This window comes from Heloderma suspectum, chromosome 1 (assembly GCF_057233095.1).
Source record: "Heloderma suspectum isolate Gila_16-S chromosome 1, 16-S_ref, whole genome shotgun sequence".
Taxonomy (NCBI): domain Eukaryota; kingdom Metazoa; phylum Chordata; class Lepidosauria; order Squamata; family Helodermatidae; genus Heloderma; species Heloderma suspectum.
Genome location: NC_139458.1, coordinates 284,829,834 through 284,855,095, shown reverse-complemented (window position 1 = coordinate 284,855,095; position 25,262 = coordinate 284,829,834). Strand labels below are relative to the sequence as shown.

General features: G+C 45.3%; 1 protein-coding gene across 1 annotated transcript in view; it reads left to right on the top strand.

Moving 5' to 3' along the window:
* The window catches only part of CSMD1 (CUB and Sushi multiple domains 1), a 1,446,416-nt gene that overhangs the window by 506,637 nt on the left and 914,517 nt on the right, over positions 1 to 25,262 (top strand). The window contains exon 4 of the mRNA XM_084811779.1: positions 14,032 to 14,226. Within this exon, the coding sequence (XP_084667905.1) occupies positions 14,032 to 14,226 (195 nt within the window). The remainder of the gene's footprint in view (positions 1 to 14,031; positions 14,227 to 25,262) is intronic.

Below are 25,262 nucleotides of genomic sequence, written 5' to 3'. Positions count from 1 at the left end.
AGGAACATTGCCTTTCCTGCTTTTCTGCTACGTAACCTCTAGGTGGCACTGTGGTATAGTGGAATAGTGCAGATACACAAGAGGAAAGTGCACTTTCTTTTGTTTTCACAGTTAAATGTCACATTTTCCCTGCTCTAAAAAAAACTTACTGAAAGTGCTGGGTAGACATAGAAGCAAAACTGGCAGGTCATGATGTCATCTAAACAACCCGCAAATAAATGTGAGTAGGAAATGACAAGTACACAATAAATATCTCATGTAGAAAAGCCCTATCTCCTCTCTTCCTACTACCTGCCTTTTCCATCTTTGAAGCAGGAGGGAGTTTTCTCTTTCTGTCTCCTCCCCATTCTCTAGTGCTTGCTACAGCTTGTTACTTGTGCCAGGGATTGGAGAAAAGAGAGACGTTTTGATTGCTGAAATTACAATTGCTGCAGTTGCTAAGGAGGAGGAGAAAGGGAGAGAGAGAAAGCCCTAACTTCTACTACTACTGGAGAACCAGGAGCCAGATAACTGTGTCTGAAGTTGGGAGATGGAGGGAGCAGTTCTCCTAGTTGGGTTAAAATCCAAGCCAGAGAAGAGTTCAGGGGCATAAAGTTTGCCTTCTTATTGGAAGTGAGCATTACAAGTCAGAAAACGTCATATTCTAAGCTGCATAATTTCATCCTTTAGGACCAAAACAGTCATTACTTTAAATCTGTGTCCCCTATGTATTTCCCCCCCCCTTTTACTCCAGAGCAGGTACAGCGTGCCCAGTCTGGAGGAGGACCTTAATATGGGGATTGGGGTGGTGGTGGTTATGATCTGGATCTGCACCTACTCTACAGAAAAATGGGGGGTGGGGAGACATAGCTGCTAAATATGAATTTAAAGTAATGTCTGTTTTTTCCCCTTAGTGAAACTACTCAGTAGAACCCAACCCCTGCATCTTCCCCAAAGAAAATGTGATTGAGTGTAACTCCATACTACCCAAATACTGGGGGGCGGGTGACACACAACCCCCTCTACATAGTGAAAGAACATGCAGAGGGAGCCAAGCATACTAGCCCACCCTGCCCACCGCCAGGACTATGTGCTGCGTCCCCAACTCCCCTGGTTAATGGCCAGTGGACATTTGTGTGAATGCGGTCTCTATGTATACAGATGTATGAGTGGAGAGCTCCTAGGAGCTTCTTGTGTGGACAGATGGAGTGTTCATTTGTGTGGAGGGTTCATTGTCATCAAAAACTGTTCAACATTTGTCAGAGGAGGTGGCACATGATTTGACAGTGGGTGGGGCTAGCCCATGGGGCTCCAGTAAGCCCTTGCCATGTTCGCTGAACACTCAGAGGAGTTCCTGTGAACCCTGCTACTGTATCTCTAGTTGCAGCATTCTATTGTGATCCAGGGGTGGGGGGGTGGATCTTTGAGTTGCTTATGCTGCACATAATTTGTGTCCATTTATTTTTGTTGTTTGGCTAAATTCAAATGGGCTTTCTAGAATACCTTTTCTTCCAGGAAGTTATGCCACATCCTCTATGCTTGACGCTTACAAGGAAACTTCTGAATTGTTTCCCCCAGGGTGGAGAAATTCTTTTCTCATGCTCTCTCTCCAGCTCTTATGACCAACTTAGGTCTCTGGAAAATTGAAAAGAGATAAAGAGAGCGGTATAGAGGGCCCCAGAGGCAGCTCAGATGAGAAGACAGTGCCTTCTCAGCAGCTTCATTTCATCCAAGGAAAGCTTCCTAACTCCCTCATCTGTGTTCTAACACAGAAAAATAAGTAGGTAGGCTAAAATCTTCACGGAGCAACAGAGCTACACAATATAGAGGGAGAAGTAACTAGGGATGGCACGGAAGGTGTATGTGGAGGGAAGCAGATAAATTCATGAACTAAAATTCTTAAAGCAATTACAGCCGATAGTGTTCCTCTTTCAAACGTTGTCTGTATTTGTACTCATCGCATCGTCCACTAAATGGCAAAGGCTGTTAGGATCTTGTAGTCTGAGTGGGTAGAACCAAGCAATTCAACAAGGGATGGGTGAGAATTTTGTTTCAGTTTGGTTTTGATAAGCATTTATCAAAATTTTCAAAGTACTTTACAGGCCGAACAAAAACAACTTGAGATATAAAAAAATGCATGGGGGGAAACTGAAATGGACAGATTCGTCCATCCAGGCCAAGGTCTTTGAGTACTTAGCTCTGAAAAGACTGGGTTTGAATCCCTTTATATTCAGCTATGCTCATGCTTAGTTGCGAAGAGAAAACTCCCTGGAAAAGACCCTGATGCTGGGAAAGACTGAAGGCAAAAGGAGAAGGGGACGGCAGAGGATGAGATGGCTAGATAGCATCACCGATGCAATGAATATGAACTTGAGCACGCTCCGGGAGAGAGCACAGGACAGGAAGGCCTGGCGTGCTATGGTCCATGGGGTCACGAAGAGTCGGACACGACTGAACGACTGGACAACAACAACATGCCTAGTTGGGGTTGCCACCTGTTTTCCTCACCTCTAACAGTCATATGGCAAGCAGGCACATCATGGTCCTCTTGGGTGTCCCCACTGAATTTAGCCGGCACAGATGGGTGAGCATTTTGTTTCAGTTCATTTTGAAAAGAATTTATCAAAATTTGAAAAGTTCTTCACATTTAGGAGAGAAAGAACTTAAGACTTAAAAATGCTGAATGTGGGAAAAAGTGAAACTGACAAATTCACCCATCCCTAGATTCAACCTAAAGTGCTGCAAGCAAAACTTATTATTTTATCATTACGTGGGACAACTATAGACAGACAATATCAAAATGGTTCAGCTAAAGAATAGTGATAAATCTTGTTCTTGCCATTAATATATTATAAACCATTCATTTTCATTCTTTGTTCTAGTGTAACTCACATAAGCTACTGCTTGTACCTAGTTTTCAAGCTAGGGAGAGAGGGATCATAGCTCATGGTATAGAGCAGGGGTGGGGAACCCGTGGGCCTCCATCCTCTTCCCTGAGTTGGAGGAGTGATCTCTGCAACAGGGTGTCTGCTGTACTTGTATCAGTTTCTCACATGATTTAGAACCCTGACCACACACAGTTCTAAACCACATGGGGGAGCCTACATGGGAAGAGCAGTTTCCCCACTGCAGATATTCATCTTCCAGTACATGGAGGACAGTGGAGCTAGGGATGTCACTGGACTCCAGTAAGGCCGGATTCTAAAGAATCTGCCACGGCCTCTCCCCCCCCCTCCCGCGGAATCCCCTAGGATGGAGCTTACCTGGCAGTTGAGGTGGCAGATGCGGCGGCAGCTCCGGCTGGTCTCCCAGCCGCTGCCGGGTTGCTGCAGCCGCAAATGGCAACCATCATAGTGGCCGCCATTTGTGTGGCTTCTTTTTGCCGTGATAGGCTACGTAAATACTTACGTAGCCTATCACAGCAAAGAGCAGGGGCGCAAATAGTGGCCACTACGCCATTTGTGCCCCTGCTCTTTGCTGTAATAGGCTATGTAAGTATTTACATAGCCTATCATGGCCAAAGGCAGCCACGCAAATGGCGTAGCGGCCGCCATTTGTGTGGCTGCCTTTTGCCGTGATAGGCTATGTAAATACTTATGTAGCCTAACCTTGGCAGCCATGCAAATGGCAGCCGGCATAGCAGCTGCCATTTGCGGCCACAGCAGCCTGGCGGCTCTGCAGACTCGCCGCGGAGTGGAGCTGGCTGGGGAGGATTCTGGGGAGAGGGACGGAGCGCCTCTCCCCAACCGCTGATGCAGACGGGTGAGTACATTTTGTACATCCCTAAGTGGAGCCAAGTGCTAGGAACTTGATGGGGGGATGGGCCCAATGATCATGACCCCCCCACACATGATTTTAATTCTGTGGGGCTGAACAGGGCTACCATGAATGTGTATATCCACATTTTTTATTTATGTCATTTATTTATGTTATTTTTGTTTATGTATTTTTTACTGATGTATCCTGTTAGAGAATTGTGGCTATGCTGTCTCTGTGGAAAGGAGTTGAGTGCTACACCAATTCAGGCACTTAAAAGAAATGAGTTAATGGGATTTGGGTCCCCTGAATTTCCCCCTAGTGCCACATAGGAATGCACATGCCTAGGGGGAGGGCAGGATTGACAAACCTCCATGGATTTAAGCTGTAGTTTCCAAGCTAGTTATTCTTGCTTTGCCACCTGTGACTATGTATGTAAGTGGAATTTGGGGATTTGTTGTACCCCTTAATTATCTTTGCTTGAGACTTTATCTTAACCACTTTATGTTATTATTATTATCTTGATTAATACAGTATCTAGTCAAGATTTTAAAGAGAATGCTTCATTAATCAAGATAATAATGATAAAGCTGCATTAAGCAGGTTCTATCATAGCAGATGACACTTGAAATAAAAGCTTTCAGACTTTATAAACTCTGTCAAAGAAAATATGCAATTCACTATTGACAGGAAAGAGTTGCTCTTGTTGGAGATATAACACTGCAAAGTCCCTGTTTATTTAATAATACAACCTGAATTGTATCTATCCAAAGCTCTGAGTACTGGAATTCAGTTCTGTGGGATAGATTTGAATTATATATATGCCACAAGTCAGCTGTGTGGCTTCGATAATGAAATATTTGACTGCCCTGCATAGTTCTATGATGTGTCTGTCATATCATAATACATTTTAGATGTCTATCCAGAGTTTGTACAGCTGGTCCTGAACAGGAACGTAAATATAGTTTCAGAGTTTTCTGAAAAGGACATAAATAATCAAAATGTTTGATCTTGACAAGCAATGGCATCATGTGAAATATTTCATACTTTATTGAGCATAGCTACTTTTCTAAGATCGTTCATGCTGTCCTGTATTTGGCAAAGTGCTTGCAAGGTATATGCTAGTCCTAACCCTAGGCAGGGGTTAAGGGCTGTATTCCCTTGGTGCTAATCAGTCAGGTGTCACATGCTGATGGTAGGTGAGGCCAGTACCAATCCTCCCTCTCTCTCTCTCATTGACCTGGTTCACATGATCACTGCAGCCCACACTGGCTTATTTATGTCACAGTGGGTTGCAGCACATGGCGGTGACCATTTTGAATATTCAAACCATGGTGGGCAGTCACCATGGCTTATCATGTCATCCAAACCCAGTGAGGATGCACTGTTGGGGTGAAAACCAACTCTCTCTCTCTCTCTCTCTCTCTCTCTCTCTCTCTTCCAAGAACTTTATCTAAGGAAAGAGGGGGCCAACCCCAAAGTTCTGCTAATCACACATTACAGAGCTATGTGTGATTGGCTTACTTTAGTGTAAGTGTACTCAGGCCCAATTTGGATTGTGACCAGGGCAATTTGGAGGGGGGATTTAAGCTTCCCTACTCCCATTTTGGCCTGAAGTTCCTCCACCCATGGGGGGGGGTAAAAAAGAGAAAGAATTCTCCATTGGAATCCAATGAAAAAAGAAGGTGTGTCAGGTTGTAATGATCTTAGCTTAAGTTCATACTCCCCCCCCCCATGTACACCTATGAATTCACATTCACACATCCACACACCCATCAACACTGTGCTCCATTGGGAGCTGCTGTCTCAAGTGCCTTGAAGCAGTGGTTTCTGAAGTTTCCCTTTCTTTTATTTGCTGATGGAAAGGAGAGGGGTCACAGCTTGAGAAGTGTTTCTTCAAGGCACTTGAGAAGCCCTGAGGCAGGAGCTTCTAACAGAACATGCTTCTCCCTGCCTTTCCCAATGGAAGGGCAAAGAGCAGGGAGGTTTCAGGAGCTGCCACTTCAACCAAGGCTCCTTGAGGTAGCGTCTGCATTCCTCCGTACCTTCTCTTCTGTTTGGAAAGGGAGGGAGATTTGGGAGGGAAAGAGATTTGGAAGCAGCTATTTCATTGTGAAACATGGTTCCAGTATAGCAAGGAAAATGTTGGGGAATGGGGAATCAAGAAGGAGGTGTCTCCCAATGGAGGATGGTTCTTGGGGAAGTGAGAAGGCTGTGGGAAAGCAAGGCGAGAGAAGAGCCAAGGAGAAAAGGCCACAGGCTAAGGGGAGGTGCATCTGGCCCAGAGGCTGGTAGTTCCCTTCCCCTCCCTTATGGGATCAGTGAGTCCCTGTTATTTTTAGTGACATTTGGCAGGTGTAGCTTCAGACAAATAACATAGTCAGGAACAAGTTACATAGATAGTAGAGGGTCTTTATATGACCAACAGGAAGTGGACAGTTATGCTATTTTTGACATTCACTGGTGGCAGTCATTATATATTTGGCAGGTCTGTAAAAATGCATACATTTGCTGTGAAATCACGCGCCTTCAGAATACACTTTGTCAGATGTATGATACCTGTGAATAATGCACTTTGCAGATAGCACACCCACACATTAAATGCACTGGAAGCTGACTAATACAAAGAGTACTTGCAGAAGGCACATTTGTGATAAAACCGCATTAGGATAGGATAGCTCTCTCTGCCATTTCTCTCTAGCATCTCCCACCCTTTTTAAGGCAAAGCCTGCATTCAGAATGGTATCTGCAAATTTGGATAGCCTAATACTATTTGAAATATAAGCGAAGGTCCTGCTACCAGTTTCAGTGAATTGTGTATTTCACTCTTACTCTTTTTTCTTCATAACAATTCTGTAATATGATGAAGTCACTATTACTAGTTTAAAATACATGAATAAATATGTGTCACTAACTTTTTCTTTATCAGCTGTAACTCCAAAGCTGCTATGAATTTCACTTTAGACAGAACTTTGGTAGCAAGCCTTAAAGAAAGATTTGAAGGAGATATCAAACATGTTGTTAAATCACTAATAAGCTGACAATTTAGTAATCTAAGGGTAAAATTATCATGCCATCTAGACGGCCATCTGTCAGGGATGCTTTGACTTAGATTTCTGCATTGAGCAGGGGGTTGGACTCAAAGGTCTTATAGGCCCCTTCCAACCCTACTATTCCATGAGTCTATGTATGATGCAAATCCATTTATCATAATTGTGACTGTTGCTGACTACTGTAGTGATACAGAAAAAATGTCCATTCAGTGAAATGTAGTGTGTTTCATCTGCATATGGCAGTAATCTTCACCACATTAATACTTATCAATTAGGTAGGGATGTACGAAAGTTCCGCCATGGATCTCGGGGAGGCCAAATGCCAGCACATTCGGCCCCCCGAAATCGGTGGTGGAACGGCCTGCCCCCCCGCCCCCCCGGGATGAGACTTACCTTGGGTAGGGGTGCATGAAAGTCACTTACCTGGTCTCGCAGCTTTTCGCGGTGGGGGGGAGGCGCTTCGCTGCTCCCCCCGCGAAGTTCAGGCCGGGGAGGGAGGCTTTCCGACTCGCCCGGCCGAAATTCAGGCCGGGGGGGAGGCGCCTCGCCTCGCCCGACTGCAAAATTAAAAGTAAAAAAAACAAAAAAAAGCCCCCGTGATAAGCTACATGACGATTAACGTAGCCTATCACGGCTAGATCTGCAAAGTCAGCCATGATAGGCTACGTAAATCGTCACGTAGCCTATCACGGGTGACTTAAAAAAAAAAAAAGCGCGTACGGATAATGGCGGCCCCCATAGGGAGCCGCCATTCCCATTCCTTATTTGGTCGCTGTAGTTTACGTAAAGATTACGTAGACTACGGCGAAAATAAGGGCAACGCTATTTGCGTTGCCCTTATTTTCGCTGTAGTCTACATAAAGATTTACGTAGACTACAGCGACTAAATAAGAAACGCGAATGGCGGCTCCCTATGGGGGCCGCCATTATCCGTATGCGCTTTTTTTTTTTTTTAAAGTCACCCGTGATAGGCTACGTGACGATTTACGTAGTCTATCATGGCTGACTTTGCAAATCTAGCCGTGATAGGCTACGTTAATCGTCACGTAGCCTATCATGGGGGCATTTTTTTTTTCTTTTATTGGAATGGCGGCGGCGGCAGCCGGTCGAAAGACCGGCTGCCGCTCCCGCCCCGGACAAAGACCCGACGAACCGCCGGCCGGACCCGCCGCCGGGAGGGACATTCGCCAAAGGTAAGTCCCGTCCCGGGGTGGGTGCGGGGGGTGGGGGGGTGCGGAGAATTTCTCCCCGAAACTTGTTCGGGAGGCCGAACACGTTGGTGCTTGGCCCCCCGAAGTTTCGGGGAGAAATTCTCCGCCATCCCTAACCTTGGGCAGATCTTCCTGGCGGCGGCAGCGGCGGTGCGGTGGCGGTTCGGCGGCCGGTCTTCCGACCAGCTGCCGCTGCCACCATTCCAGTTTTAAAAAAACAACAACAACGTGATAGGCTACATAAAGATTTACGTAACCTATCATGGCTAGGTTTTTAAAAAAACTCATGATAGGCTACATAAATGTTTACGTAGCCTATCAAAGCTGACCTTTTTAAAAAAAAACAAACTACGCTATTTGCGTTCCCCTTATTTTCGCCGTCTTAGTCTACGTAAATGTTTACGTAGACTAAGACATGCCAAAATAATGAACACAAATTCATTTGCGTACGCGCGTTTTTTTGTTTTGTTTTTTTAAAAGTCAGCCGTGATAGGCTACGTAAACATTTACATAGCTTATCACGGCTGACTGCAGGGACGCAAACGGCGGCAGCTACGGCCGCCGCCATTTGCGTCCCTGCTAGCCAGTGGCCGGATGTCCAGCTGCTGGTGGAGCTGGCCAGCGGCTCTGCAGAATTGCTGCGGAGCACAGCCGGCCGGCCAGGATTCCGGGGGGGGGGGAGGAACGGAGCACCTTTCCCCCCTGGCGAGAATTCCAGGGGGAGGGACAGAACGCCTCCCCCCCAACCATAAACATAATTTGCGAAAGGTAAGTACCTTTCGTACATCCTTACAATTAGGAAGGAAGATTGTTTCCATGTTAGTAAAGAGAATGCTTGGAATGATGTAGAATTCCAAGTGTGGAGGGACTGGAAATAGAAGACCATCTATGGAAATCATGGATCCCCTGATTCCTCCATTCTGTTGGATCCCAATCAAAGTTGGTTATAGGTAATATTGTGTAGTTTGCATTCTGTAACTATGTGCTGAAGGCACAGCAAGACTGATTGGGAACTGAAACGAATGATAAGCTGTTTCTGCAAATATTTTTTATAAAACCTTCACTAGCCTTCACTTCAATGACCATCTTGCTATACAGCTAGAATGCTGAGGAAACATAGCTTGAAATTGGCCTTGAGGAACCTTCTGCTGGGCCAGTATTACTGATGTGGAATCATCATCTGCTGCTGAAGTACCTGGTTCAAATAAATAAATATGCGTAACTGATATAACTAATTTTTGTGATACCTCTAAATACTATACAAATTGTATTGTACTATATGTGTTGGGCTACATGCAACCTTGCAGACGCAGACTTCTACTTGCATAATGGACATTATCTCTTTAGATGTGGAGAGATTTGATTTCTACTGTCAGTAATATGGATGTGAGACATTTAAGCAGTATCGCTAGGGATGGGGGAGAATTTCTCCCCGAAACTTCGGGGGGCCGAAAGCCAACATATTCGGTCCTCCGAAGGTTGTTCGGGGAGAAATTCTCCACCCCTCCGCCCCCTCGGGATGGGACTTACCTTTCACGAATGTCCCTCCCGCCGGCGGGTCCCGGCAGCGGTTCGGCAGGTCTTCGTCAGAGGCGGGGGCGGCAGCCGGTCTTTCGACTGGCTGCTGCTGCCGCCATTACAAGCTAAGTAAAAAAAAAAAAAAAACGCCCCTGTGATAGGCTACGTAACGATTAACGTAGCCTATCACGGCTAGATTTGCAAAGTCAGCCGTGATAGGCTATGTTAATCGTCATGTAGCCTATCACGGGTGACTTAAAAAAAAAAAAAAAAAAGCGCGAACGGCTAATGGCGGCCCCCATAGGGAGCCGCCATTCGCGTTCCTTATTTGGTCCCTGTAGTCTACGTAAAGATTTACGTAGACTATGGCGAAAATAAGGGCAACGCAAATAGCGTTGCCCTTATTTTCGCCGTAGTCTACGTAAATTTTTACGTAGACTACAGGGACCAAATAAGGAACGTGAATGGCGGCTCCCTATGGGGGCCGCCATTAGCCGTTCGCACTTTTTTTTTTTAAGTCACCCGTGAAATTTTTACGTAGACTACAGGGACCAAATAAGGAATGCGAATGGCGGCTCCTTATGGGGGCCGCCATTTGCGTACGCATTTTTTTTTTCAAAGTCACCCGTGATAGGCTACGTGACGATTAACGTAGCCTATCATGGCTGACTTTGCAGATCTAGCTGTGATAGGCTACGTTAATCGTTACATAGCCTATTACAGGTGGTTTTTTTTTTCTTTTGAAGTTCGTGGCCGGGGAGACGGGGCGCTTCTCCCCAGCCTGAATTTCGGCCGGGCGAGGCGGGAAGCCTCCCCCCCAGCCTGAATTTTGGCCGGGTGAGGAGGGAAGCCTCCCCCCCCCGGCCTGAACTTCGGGGGGAGCAGTGAAGCGCCTCCCCCCCACTGCGAAGCCACCTGCTAGACCAGGTAAGTGACTTTCGTGCACCCATAATTATCGCTTAATTCATAAGGTACATACAAATATTTGATTTGTGCTAAAAAACAGAAAAAAACAAAATTAATTATAATTCTAAAGGGTGCAACCTACAAGAAGGCTTCCTGCTCATTCGAGTGCAGATCTTGAGTGTTTGTACCTTGTGTTGGGTACCCGGGAGAGATTAGGGATTCTGTTGGTGTACCGCCCACCCCGCTGCCCACCAGACTCCCTGCCTGAGCTGACGGAGGTGGTCTCGGACTTGGTGTTGAGGACCCCCAGGATGATGGTCCCGGGGGCTCTCAACTTCCATGCCAATGCCGCTGTATCCGGGGCGGATGAGGACTTCATGGCCGCCATGACAACCATGGGGCTGTCCCAACATGTCATCGGCCCAACGCATATAAAAGGACACACGCTTGATCTGGTTTTCTCGACTGGGCAGGTGGATGGTGATCTGAAAGTGGAGGAATTAACATCTGTCCCTTTGTCATGGTCAGATCACTTCCTGCTGAGGTTTAGACTTCTGGCGGCCTTTCCCCTCTGCAAGGGTGGGAGACCTATTAAAATGGTCCGCCCCCGGAGATTAATGGATTTCGATGGATTCCAGAGGGCTCTGGGGGATTTTCCTGCTGGTATGGCTGGTGCTCCTGTCGAAGCCCAGGTCGCTCTGTGGAATGCAGAGATGACTCGGGCGGTTGACACGATCGCGCCCAAGCGCCATCTCCCTCTGAGCAGAGCCCGGCCAGCTCCTTGGTATACACCTGAGCTGAGGGCAATGAAGCAAGAAGGGAGACGGCTAGAACGCAGGTGGAGGAAAACTTGTGCTGAGTCTGACCGAACACAGGTAAGAGCCCACTATCGAGCCTACTCTGTGGCGGTGAGGGTGGCAAAGAGGCAGTTCTTTTCCACCAGCATTGCATCTTCTCAGTGTCATCCAGCGGAGCTTTTCCGAGTGGTTCGCAGCCTGTTACATTCTGGGCCAGGGAGAGAGACGGTGGAACCCTCGGTAGCACGCTGTGACAAGGTTGCGCGGCACTTTGAGGATAAAGTTGCTCAGATTCGTCATGAATTGGACACCACCATTAATGCAGTTCCATTGGTAGAGGTGTTCAGAGCACCGTCTGGTCCAGTTTTATTGGATGAGTTTCAGTTACTGAGGCCTGAGGATGCGGACAAGGTGCTTGGCCAAGTCCGATCGACCACTTGTGTGCTTGACCCTTGCCCTTCATGGCTTATTAAATCAAACAAGGAGGGGTTGTCCGGCTGGGTCCAGGAGGTTGTAAATTCCTCCTTGAGAGAGGGAGTGGTGCCTGCTGCTTTAAAAGAGGCAGTAATTAGACCACTCCTGAAAAAGCCTAACCTGGACCCAGAGGATGTTAATAATTATAGGCCAGTGGCCAACATCCCCTTCCTGGGCAAGGTGCTTGAGCAGGTGGTTGTAGGACAGCTCCAGGCACTCTTGAATGAAACGGATTATCTAGATCCATTTCAATCGGGCTTCAGGCCTGGTTTTGGAATGGAAACTGCCGTGGTCGCCCTGTGGGATGACTTCTGCCGGGAGAGGGACAGGGGGAGTGCGACCCTGTTGATTCTCCTGGACCTCTCAGCGGCTTTCGATACCATCGACCATGGTATCCTTCTGGATAGGATGTCTGGGTTGGGAGTTGGAGGCACTGCACTACAGTGGTTCTGCTCCTACTTGGATGGGCGATTCCAGAAGGTGGTGCTGGGGGATTATTGCTCTGTGCCATGGCAATTGTGCCATGGGGTTCCACAGGGCTCTATTTTATCCCCCATGCTGTTTAACATCTACATGAAACCGCTGGGGGAGGTTATCCGGAGGTGTGGGCTGAAGTGCCATCAATATGTGGATGACACCCAGCTCTACCTCTCTTTCTCATCAAACCCAGGTGAGGCAGTGGCTGTTCTGAACCAGTGCCTGGGCACGGTAATGGACTGGATGAGGGCTAATAAACTGAAACTCAATCCAGACAAGACGGAGGTACTGTTAGTGGGTGGTTCGTCTGCCCGGCTAGGTGATATTCAACCTGTTCTGGAGGGGGTTGCACTCCCCCTAAAGGATCAGGTTCGTAGTTTGGGGGTGCTCTTGGATCCAGAACTGTCACTTGAGGCACAGGTGAACTCAGTGGCACGGAGCACTTTTTATCAGCTTAGGCTGGTATACCAACTATGCCCTTATCTGGACAGAGATAGCCTAGCTACAGTTATCCATGCTCTGATAACTTCTCGTCTGGATTACTGCAATGCGTTATACGTGGGGCTGCCTTTGAAAACGGTCCGGAAACTTCAGCTGGTCCAAAATAGGGCAGCAAGATTGTTAACAGGGACTGGCCTGCGAGCTCATATTACGCCAGTACTTTTCCAGCTGCACTGGCTGCCGGTCCATTTCCGGGCCCGATTCAAAGTGCTGGTGTTAACATTCAAAGCCCTTAACGGCTTGGGGCCAGGTTACCTGAAGGATCGCCTCCTCCCATATGTGCCTGCCCGGACCTTAAGATCAGCATCAGCGGCCCTTCTCCATGAGCCCCTGCCAAAGGAAGTGAGGCGGGTGGCTACTAGGAGGAGGGCTTTTTCTGTTGTGGCACCCCGGCTCTGGAATGAGCTCCCTAGTGAGGTTCGCCTGGCGCCTACATTGTACTCCTTTCGGCGCCAGGTGAAGACCTTTTTATTTTCCCAGGCTTTTTAGCTTTCTAAATTTTTATCTTTGCTGTTTTATATCTGTATTTTAAATTCCTGTACTGCTGCTAGGTTTTATTGTGGTTGTATTGTTATATTGTGGTTTTAATGTTGTATATATTTTAAATTGTTTTATTGTGTGTTGTTTGGTTTTAATTTTTGTGAACCGCCCAGAGAGCTTCGGCTATTGGGCGGTATAGAAATAAATAAATAAATAAATAAAAATAAATAAAGTTATCCTGTAGATAATTTAAGAGCAACTCCCTTTCATTTTAACTTGGCTTGTGTGGTAGAACTTCTCAATGGATTATGCCCAATGACTTCACTTTTAGTGTGGCCTACTAACTAATACCACAGGGTAATGACAGAGTCTCTATTTTGCTTTGGAAATATATATCAGTGCATGGTCTTCAACCTTGGTATGAATGTTAGATTATAAACTATTTTATTAGTGACTGTGCACTATATACATTAAAATAAAAGAATAACAGTGTATACAAGTAAAACCTTACTGAAGTCAATGGCAAAATTCTAGTTGATTTTTATGTATATGGATCCAATTAAAATTTTCTGTAGTTCCAAGATGGTAAATTAAACAGCTGTAATATTTTCCCAAGTGTAAAATTCAGTGAAATTATATACTAAATTTCTATAAAATTGTATTTAAGATTTAGCTGATAGTTTATAAACACAGGTTTATCTCCTAGGAAAGAGGGTTCTGTTATCTTACATGCAGTTTATTTATTCTAAGTGAAAGCAGAGAGGTAAAAAAGGTGATGTATATTTATCGCACAAAGAAGTGTATGTCAATAAAGTAATGTTTGTTTTTATTCTGTACATTCTGCCTTAATAACATCTATCTATTCCCTCTCTTCAACAGTGCTACCCAGCCATACCTGTGGCAATCCTGGGGAAATACCTAAAGGAGTTATTCATGGCACAAGATTCAACATTGGAGACAAAGTTCGGTACAGCTGTATTTCAGGCTATATCCTGGAAGGCCATGCTATGCTGACATGTATCATGAGCCCTGGGAATGGAGCATCATGGGATTTTCCAGTTCCATTTTGCAGAGGTAAGATAAAGATTCCTAAAACAGATAAAGGCTAACATAAAACTAGATTTTGTGAAATAATGGTGTGGAATGAATAGGTTCCTAAGAGGATAGCCAAATAAGTGGGCAAAACTGTTCCTAGCATGTTGGAACTGTTACATCTGATCTGCTGGGAAACGTCCTGCCTGAAAACCTGGAGAGCTGTTACCAGTCAGTGTCAATAATACTGGGCTAGACGGGCCAATGGTCTAACTTAGTTTAAGATTGTTTCCTGTGTTCCGTATATTGGCTCCATGGCAAATGACAGTTGTTAGATCTAGAGTGAAACTCTGGCAGGGTGCCTCAGTTAATCTCTGCTGAGTAGGGCACAAAGCTGGGAAATGCTCTCTAGTCGTTCATAAGCTTTGGATGTATTCCTAGCTGACATGCATTCCTATGAAGCATTGCTCTGTCCTGGCCTTCCTACCACACCCTCTTTGGATACCTCTGTGCCTAATGCTGCCAACTAAAGACACTTATTTATTAGATTTATATCCCACCTTTCTACCCAAAATAGTATTCAAGTAATTGGCTACCATTTTGTTAGAATATTTGGTTTTATAATGGCCTTGGAGAGCTGGAGAACTACAAAATAATAATAATACATGATAAGTGAGATTTCTAGCTAAACAAAATTTATTTATTTATCTATTACATTTCTATACCACCTAATAGCCAAAGCTCTCTTGCCAGTTCACAACAATTAAATCATGATTGTTTTAGCAATTGAAAGATGTATCCTAAGATTAAAATTAAGATTAATCTGACCAGTCAGATGGGCGATTAATAAATTTAATAAATAAATAAATAAATAAATAAAAACTGGAAGTTTATAATGTAATCCTGTACATGTCATTTTAATGCACATGCAAAGGATGCACTGCTGCAACACACATGTGCATTTTCCTTGTGTGCACATGTTGAGTGCGTGTGCGCGTACACTAGGAATGGATGCCTCTATTTCTGGTCCAGGTTAGTTTTACTTATATTCAGTCATAAGGATTGCATGTCAAATATAAACAGAGATCACAGTTCCTTTCAGGTGAGGTGCGACTTATTGTGAAATGAGGTGACTGAAGGGTGGTCTGTTTTTCTTTCTTCTTTTTTCCCTCTTCCCTAACTAAAAAATGCAACCAGCAAGTCACCTGTTTGAACTGCTGTTCCACTTATCATGTATTATTATTATTTTGTAGTACTCCAGTTCTCCAAGGCCATTATAAAACCAAATATTCTAACAAAATGGTAGCCAATTGCTTGAGTACTATTTTGGGTAGAAAGGTGGGATATAAATCTAATAAATAAGTGTCTTTATTTGGCAGCATTAAGCACAGAGGTATCCATTAACTGAAAACAGCTCATGGAAGGGAGGGCGACAATGTGTCTTTTGTCTCTTTTCTATAGATACGCTATTTACTGAATGCCCAAGACGGATCAGCAACAGATTTTGGCTTTTTCTAAAATTTATTACAGACATGGAGATGGGGAGGGAGACTGCTCTTTGATCACAGCAGTGCACTGGGAGGGGAGGTGTATCCCCCCCCATGCAATTGCGTTGAAAATTGCTCCACCCAACAGGGCTATGAGGCTTTAGGAACATAGTGCACCAAGGAGAATATTTTTCTTAGGTTTCATATCCATGTGGGGAGAATATTAATCCTGATTGCATATGGGGGCAGCGGGGAGGGATAAACCTCCTCCCTCAGAGCACTATGATCAAAAGAGTGATTGGGGAATGGGGCTACACCTGTAATAAAGTTTCAGAAAAGCCAAAACACATAGCTGCGGCATGCTGTGCATTCAGTACTGCAGGCTAGTGCAGCAGCAGGACCGTAAGTAGCACAGCACAGTAGCTCAGGTGCCAGCTTGGGGGCCCACAGAGCCAGGCTTTCGAGAAGGGAGGAAGGTGTGGCGGAGAGGTAGGCAGTGGCAGGGAAATGGGCAGCAACGGCAACTGCTGGGGGCCAGGTGGGCTGCGCCTGTGCTTTGTTCCTCGGCTAGGAACAGAAACTTCTGGCCCAGCCTACACCCCCCCCCCTGAATGCAACCCAAATGAAGAACACAAACTACCAAGTGAAGTCCAGCAATCTAAAGCACGTTGAAGCAAACAGCCGTAATATAAAAAGTACTTTGTAGAAAGTTTTCTACTGATGAAAACCTTTTTTATCTTAGGAAAGGAAAGGAAAGGTTCCTCCTGTGCAAGCACCGGGTCATTGCTGACTCCTAAAGGGACGCCGCTTGCGCTGGCATTTTCATGGCAGACTGTAGCGGGGTGGTTTGCCATTGCCTTCCCCAGTCATGACTACCTTTCCCTCCAGCAAGCTGGGCACCCATTTTACCGACCTCGGAAGGATGGAAGGCTGAGTCGACCTGAGCCGGTTACCCAAGACCCGGCTTCCGCTGGGATCGAACTTTGGTCGTGGGGAGAATTTCTGTTGCAATACTGCCGCCTACCACTCTGCGCCACACGAGGCTCTTTTTTTAATCCTAGACATGGTTCTAATTTTAGATTAACATCCATATTGCAAAGTCTGAATATAGTATTCCAAATGTGTACTTACTTAAACTGAAGGAGCTTCAGAATGGTGAATCACATTACTAAGTAGCATACACAAAGAAAATGGGTTTTATTAACTTTTCTAGTCAATACATTACAAGCATAAGGTACTTTAAGTATTGTGAGCTCCATGTTTGCTACCTCTGTTCTTAAATGCCTAAGGTTTTTGAACTCCCAGTGCCTTCAGATTTAAAATGCTGCCATTTCTTTTAGACACTTAGGGCTGCACCACAGGCCATGCAACTGCAGTAATGTGTAAACTGCATATTCTGTATAAGATATGAGAGGAAACCACTATGGAACCTCTGGGTTAGATCCAGAGATTCATGGAACAACACTCTGTAAACTAGATGATCCTGCAGTTAGGAGTGAGGGAGATAATTTTCACCAATTTGTAGGGATGTACGAAACACCTATCTGGCTCCGCGTCAGGCAATCCGCGGTGGGGGGAAGGCTCTCCATGCCTCCCCCCGGAATCCTCGATGGGGGGGAGGCGCTCCGTCCCTCCCCCCGGAATCCTGCACGGCCGGCTCTGCTCCGCGGCCAAGCTGCGGAGCCGCTGGCTGGCTCTGGCCGCCCACAGCCAGACATCCGGCCGCTGGGCAGCCCTGCAGGGACGCAAATGGCGGCTGTCGTAGCCGCCATTTGCATCCCTGTATTGAGCCATGATAGGCTACGTAAGTATTTACGTAGCCTATCACAGCAGGGGGAAAAAACCCAGCCGACGCAAAAGGCGGTAGCTGCCGCCATTTGCGTACGCTGGTTTTTCCCCCCCCCTGCCATGATAGGCTATATAAATACTTAGGTAGCCTATCACGGCCTCAGCAGGGATGCAAATGGTGCCCCTGCATTAGCTGTGATAGGCTACATAAGTATTTACGTAGCCTATCACGGCTATGAAGAGGAGGAAGTGAATGGTGGCCGCAGGACGGCCGCCATTCGCAAAGCAGCGCAGATGGGAGCGGGTAAGTGCTCCGTTTCGCATGCCTTTCGTGGGGTGGGGGTGGCAGGGACTTTGTCCCGCGCACCTTTCGTGGGTTGGGGGGGCGGGGGCTTCATTCCGCAATGCATTTCGGGGGCCCGAATGCACTGGCATTCGGCCTCACCAAGATCCGTCGTGGAATTCTCTGACATCCCTAACAATTTGTGCTTCCCACTGCAGCCTTTTAGGTCTCCAAAAACTGCTCTGGAGGGTTGGAGGACCTTCCAGAACAGTGTGTTAAGCGGTGCTGGGGGCTGTAGCAGGAAGCAGTGAAAATCACTACCCTATCCCCTACCTCCAGTGGGGAGGCACTGTTAGACCCCAGTTCCCTCTGCCAATGGAAGGAACCCTTCTGTTCACAGAGGGTTAGCTCTGGAGCCAACCCTGTGTGTATATTGCATACATATGCTGTGAGGACTGGAGCCAATGGATGCTTATAGATTCCCAGTTTACATACAGTTCAAACTTGTTTCTGTCTCATTCTTTATTGGGTAAACTGTGGATACTTCTATTCACCACAAATACCTGCTAATTCTGTAACATGTGAATCAGTCCTCATGTTTCATTCAAATGACTCAGTTTTCCCACTGCCAATTAAACGTTGCAATTATTCTGTATGCAGCACCATGCTTTTCTCAAGTGCAAACATTTAGATTGCTAAAAGCATGGCTTATCATTAGATGGGATCTTAACGTTCGTAATCATAAAGTTACTTTTCTTTCTGGTAAATCTGTTTGAAGTGTTTATGGAAATATTACTTAAAATGGGCTTTGAGTAAACCATTTGGCATAGTCCAGCCAAAATTCAGGATGTGCGTGGTGCAATGTACTCAGAAATTAACATGTAGGATTGCAGCCTTAGTTAAGTTCAATTGGTATCAATGGGAAATGAAATTAATTGGTCTTAAAAGTGCTTAACTTTTGCTGGATCACATCTCTTGCATTCAATGGTTCCTCTGTGATATTTTGTTCCAAGTAACACACATACTATACCATCAGTATACTGAAATTTGCAAGAATGGTACAGTGTTCTTAAAATTCTCTTTTCTTCTAATTTTGCTGATTCTTACAAATCAGGATAGTTTTGCTGATACTTGGAAATGGCTAATTTTGCAATTATTTTGCTTAATACTTAAAAAAAAAAGATTATTATTTGTTCTTCTTAAGTAATTATAAATATGCATGCTTAACAAAGTAGAATTTCTACTGTGGTTTAAATTGCCAAAACTGAGAATAGCCATTTCCAGGGTTCTTAACTATTAGTGTTCTTCAGTGTGAGTGGTTTTCAGCAGACCTTCACTGCAGTACATCCAAAATCAATACAGGGATGCATAATAAGGATATGCAGGCCCCTCATACGAGGGCACACTTGGTCCATGCTGCAGACCCTCTTGTCCTGAGGATCTGCAGTGCTATGACTGTATGTGTGCCAACAAAGGTTTTCCTGATTTCAGCCTCTATTCAATCCCCACCTAAGGGCCAAACCAGACAGTACTCTAAATTTGTATCTAGCAGCTACATCTTTTTTCATTTGTATTCTAGAGTAGGCTCAGGAGGCAAAATCCAGATATTAAAAGCCCCCCTCATCTTCCCCCATCCTAGAGTCCCGATGTGGATTGGGGAGCCTGTTCCTGCTCTGGAATAAAATAAACATAACAATGACAATGATGTAGCTGCTGGATACAGCAGCTAGATTTAAACTAATATCTGTTTTGGCCGTAAGAATAGTGCATAGGATAGAAACCAAGCTCTCAGGATGTCAGCATAGAAACTCTACATCTTCTTGAGGCTTGTATTGCCTAAGTGATTTGGTTCTTGATTTTACTTAATATAAGGCAGATCAAGGCAGGCAGCTGTCCTAAGGCTTTATTAGCCAACATAAATATTACAAAATAGACCCACTGGGTTTTATCCATGGCATATATGAACACCAGCAATTCATTCAACTGGTCCCAAATTATGGTGTGCCCCCTGGCAAAGGCATGATGCCGTCTTTCCCTTGGTGGACTGGGTCTCTTTCCAGGTTGTAGTCACAGTACCCCAGCTTCAGTGGTCTGTAATCCCAGAGGCAAGAAGGAGAGAGGCAGCAGTGAAGTCAGCAGCTTTGGGTAGTGGACTCTCACACCAGGCATCCGCTGGCAACCTTCCTTCCTGTTTCTCCAGCTGTCTTGCACACAGTCTGTCCTGTAGGCTTAGTCCATCCCACCTGTGCTGATTGCCTACACTTGTGGGAAATGCAGCATCACCTAGGGATGGTGGAGAAATCCGCCACGGACTTCAATGAGGCTGGATTCTTTAGAATCTGGCCCCCCAGAGTCCGTGGCAGAACAGACTACTCCCCTCCGCCACCCCGCAAAATTCCCCCCTGACAGACCCTACCTGTAGCCGGCTGGTCTGGATCTGTCCGGGTCCGTCCTCTGCCCTGGTCTGTAGATGCAAATGGCATCTGGAGTAGAGGATGCCATTTGCATCCCTGGTTTAGCTGTGATAGGCTACATAAATATTTATGTAGCCTATCACGGCAAAGATCAGGGAGGGATGTAAATGGCATCTGCTATGCCATTTGCGTCGCTACCCTTTTTCTGATAGGCTATGTAAATATTTACGTAGCCTATCATGAACAGAGCAGGGATGCAAATGGCATCTGCTATGCTGGACACCATTTGCAGACGCAAAGTGGCAGCGGATGGAAGTCCAGCTGTGGACAGGCCCGGCCAGTGGCTCTGCGAACTCGCCACGGAGCGGAGCCAGCCAAGGAGGATTCTGGGGGGAGGAATGGATTGCCTCCCCCACTGCGGACCCCCAGGGGGAATGGTGAGTGGGGTTCGTATACCCCTAGCATCACCACCCAGTCCTAGCAGTCTCTGCTTAAAGGGATATTCCCATGGTTGCTCATAGCAAGCAGCCCTATAGCTTGGCAGCTTCTGGGAGCTGCTAAGTCCAAGCTTTTTCCTCAGGAATAAAGGCATGAAGGGAAGCTGTGACAGGTCACACCTGACTCCTTGAAGTACAATTCATCTTCCGGTAGGTTCCCAATGCAAGACTCCTTCACACGGAGCTTTTATCCTGCTATTGAGATTGCTCACTCAGGGAAGTTTGTGAGCCCTTTAAATGACGTTATGAACCTCCAGGGTGTCTCCCGAACTAAATGACCTTTATTCCATTTTTTTAAAAGAACGGAGATAATGAGCTATCAAATTATCACACGTGAGTTCCTCTTCAGGTCCCTCTGTGAAAAAGGAAAACCTGCAATAAGAGGAGGTAGATCAATGAAACATATGGAAGACTCAGATAAGGGGGGGAAGGAGGGGAAACAGGGGGAAGTATGTGCAAAGGGAGTCCATCGTGATCCCTTTGCTTTCTGCTTCTGTCCCTTTGAGACAGAAGAAGGAAGCCTCATTTTAAATGCAGGATTTTAGGCTGGTGTAGAGAAGCTCTTGGTTCTTTGTCCAAAGAACAACTTCTTCCCTTCCCACTTCTTAGGCTCTATGTGAAGCTTTCCCTTGGCTTCTCCTTGGCCATTTCTTTCTTCAGCTCCGAGGTCACTTGTAGACATTACACAACCCACATGGGTACCACTTTTAGCAGTGCCAATGTGGTTGGAACAATGTTGAGCTTGCTGAATGGCTTTGGGCTGATCAAAAGGATCTTTCTCATGGAGTTGGCACCCTCTCTTTCCTGTTAGGTTCCTTGTGAGCAGCAGAGGTGTGAGTTTTCTGGCAAGCTTTCTGGACATTTCAGAAATGTTTCTGATGCCTCAGTGTATTGGGATCTAGTTCACCATGTGTATTTGAGTTTTATTTAGTAAGAAAAACTTTTTTAAAATAGCATGCTGTGTTAATTTTAAGTGCTGTATAAATACCTTAAATGTCAAGATCACTAGGAGTATGAACCTGCCTGGGGCCTAAATTCATCTGAGGCCCTGTAAGGTGTCTCACCTCCTCGAGAAGTGAAGTTGGTAGTGAACCGAGACAGGGCCTTCTGTGTAGCAGCAGCACCTCCGCTGTGGAAGTGAAACTTCCTTCCCAAGGAGGTTAGGTTGGCTCCCTTGTCATTGGCTTTTAGATAGCTGGTAAAAACTATACTGTTCCACTGAACTTTTATTGGTTGATTCTGCTCTTTGATTTTAGAAGGTTCCCCTGCTTTATTGTAATGTGAGTATTGCATCAGTTTAGTTTTCTTTTATATGGAGTTGGTGCATATTATTATTTGTTATGGTTTTATTGCAAATTGCCACAAGCCCTCATTGAGCGGTGGGACAATTCAGAAATATATTATATGAATGAATGAATGAGGGTAGTTGAGCTTCAATAATATCTTTTAAATGGTTTAAATGTTGTACTCAAACAAATCCAAAGCTTTATTTGGGAATTATTATACATACATGAAGATATGAACATTGAGTAACATGCACTTTTCTTACATTACTGAATGTTAAAAAAAGACATTAAAACTTTTAACATACTACTTTTAGCACACCCCAAAGGAATGCATATATGCCACTGTTATCTACTAAACTAAAAGAAATTAACCATGCAATCCTATCTGTGGGTAAAATCCAGTGTTAAGTCCCATATAGAGTAGACCGTTTGAAATGAATGGGACTTAAGTTAGTCATGTGTAGCAGCACCCCAGCTGTGGATCATGACTCTTAAGTCCCATTCACTTCAATGGGCCTACTCTAAATAGGACTTATGTTTTATTTTACCCAATGTCTACTCAGAAGTAATTCCCACTGAGTTCAGTGGGGCTTATTGCCAGGTGAGTGGGTACAGGAATGCAGGCTGTACACTCTCTTGACCAGGGATGCAGAACTTCAGTGACAGTGACCAAATCCAGTTCTCTTGAGGTCTGCATCTGGCCCTCCAGAGTTTCCCAGATGGCCATGCCCCTTCCCCCAACCACGAATCATTTCATCACCAGCTTTTGTGCAGTTTTTCCCTATTCTAAAAGGCTGGAATGCTACTCCTAAGGCTCACTTGCTGGCAGTAGGGATGGCACAGGCACCTGATTCCATCTGGGAATCCAGCAGACCCTCCCCCCACCCACACCCTGGAGACCCGTTCGCCGAGCCCCTGCCCCTGCTCACCCCTTGCCCTCACTCGGCAAGTGGCCTGCACTCTCCCAGGCAGCCTCATTGAGCTCCACGGTTGCCATTTTTTGAAAAATAAAATGGCTATCGCAAAATGTGCATATATTTTGAAAAGGCACATATTCACGCTTTTGCAAAATATGCACATATTCTCACACATGCGAAAATGCACATTTTTACGCATATGCAAATGTGTGCATTCCCCAAAATGCGCATTTTCACACATATGCTAATATGCGCATTGCTGTGTTTTTTCAAAAATGGTGACTGCGGAGCTTGACGAGGCTGCCAGGGTGAGTGTGGGCCGCTTGCTGAGCACAGGAGGGGCTCAAGCATGGTCTAGGGACCAGTGAGTGGGAACAAGGGCTGGGCAGGCACCCGGAGAACCTGGACAGTGTTCACACATCCCTATCTGGCAGGAAGAGCTTTAAGCTGCAATAGGCTGGTATCTTTTGGTATTTTGACCTCACCTACCCCTGGAATGCAGCCCCCAAGAGCTTCTCTGCAGTGGAATTCAGCCCTTAGGCTGAAAGAGGTTAAACACCCCTGCTCCTGACCTTAGGACCTTTGAAGCTTTGGCCCAGTCACACCTTTACATTAGTCCTTCCTTTTCTTGGCTGCTCATCTCCTCTACCCTTTTGCCCCCACCCAACCTGAGAGAGAACCTCTGTAGCTTTCCTTCAGGTTTTTGCTTTTTCTCTCCACTGCATACTATTCAGCCTTGCTTCACCTTAGGCCACTGGCCGTTTCTACCATTCCCGCTGAGTACCCTGACACAGGTATTTACCAGGTGAAGCATTTTCTGATGTGGAAATAAATGGGGGGGGGGAATACTTAAAAATTATGTGTGAGTTAAGCTGCTTTTAAATGCAGAAAAGCAGGCCGTGTTGTTGTTGTTTAAAAGTAGGCAACCCTGCCACCCTTTCTCTTAAGCTTTCTGTTCCTTAACTTCCATTTCAATTTCATGCTTCACCAAGGAGGGATGACTAAAAGAACTTAGCTCAGGTTTTGCTGCTCTTCCCACCTTCTGTAATAGCTGGCTAGTTTAAATGACTCTGTTAACTTTTATTTTATTTTTGTTTCGCTCCCCTTACTCCTGCCCACTTCATGAGATCTAGATTCTCTTAAACATTGAGGTCCTCCGTACCTCTCATAGTTGCATGTACAATTTCCACAGATGTGATTTTTTAAATCCTCCCAAAGCACTGCAGTTGTCCAGATCAGAGCGGCTATGCTTGCACTCCTCATACATGCAGAAGTGCCACTGTGAGAATGTGAGTGCTCCCACACCGCAGGCCCATGGGCAGCTCCCAGGCACTTACTGGGAGATCACTATGGAATGCTACTCATTCTTCTGAGATGCAAGTCCCATTGAATTCAGTGGGACTTAGATCAAGGTGGGTGTGCACAGGAATGCAGCTTTAGCATTCTTTTCTTCATAGCTATATGGGAGAATGCACACAAAGACTTGCTTTGTTTTTTTTTTAAATGGAAACTTTGATCTTTCGACTGCAAATAAGTTGCCTGATTCTAAGGGGCTATAGTGTCACCTGGATGCACAAGTGTCTTGAGTCTTGACTAATATGTAATTAACTTTATCATTGCAACAGCTTCCTCTGAATGTCTCCAAATTCTGTGAGTTGATTTAATAAATTGTCAGTTTGGCACAGATACACATGATTTAATGACAGCAATGGGATGTTTTAAAATGTCAGTGCAGAACACATAATTTCAATAAATGGCTAATAAAATACAAACAATAAGCCACAGATGTCTGAGGGCAGAGATCTTTAGAAGGGGCTGTGATTTTTATTTTTTTACTTTTCGGTTTTGCTGAGATAAGGAACCATATCATTGTGCCTAATTTATAAACTTCCCCTAAAATTTATAGAAAAAAGATGCCTTCTAATAAAGAATCATTAGCTGCTTTGCAGATACTTTTAATAAGGCTTGCTAAATAATGTATGCTCATGGTTCATTTTGAGCTGTCTAAAGCTGCAATTTTCTTTAATTGATAAGCCTTACATAATGTGACTGGAAATGACAATATGTCACTTGCTAGAGCTTTATAATATGCCAGTCAAGTTTTTAATTGCATTTGGTAAGGAAAAGTCTTCGAAGAACGGGGAGGGGGAAACAGAACTTCTGGCACCTCTAATGACTGTCTCTGTATTCTGTACTGTTTAGAATACAACAGCAAATCCATCAGTTATGTAGTGGCATAACAAAAGTAAAATGGATCTTAAATGATCTGTCAGATCAGGACCATGCAGTGTGAAGACTGAGCGGAGCAGTCATAATAATCTGAAATCTGTTTCTAAGTTAAATGTAAAGGGATTCATTTAACTGCTCATTCGGATTTATCTGTTTGCACACAGACTGCATGCTCAG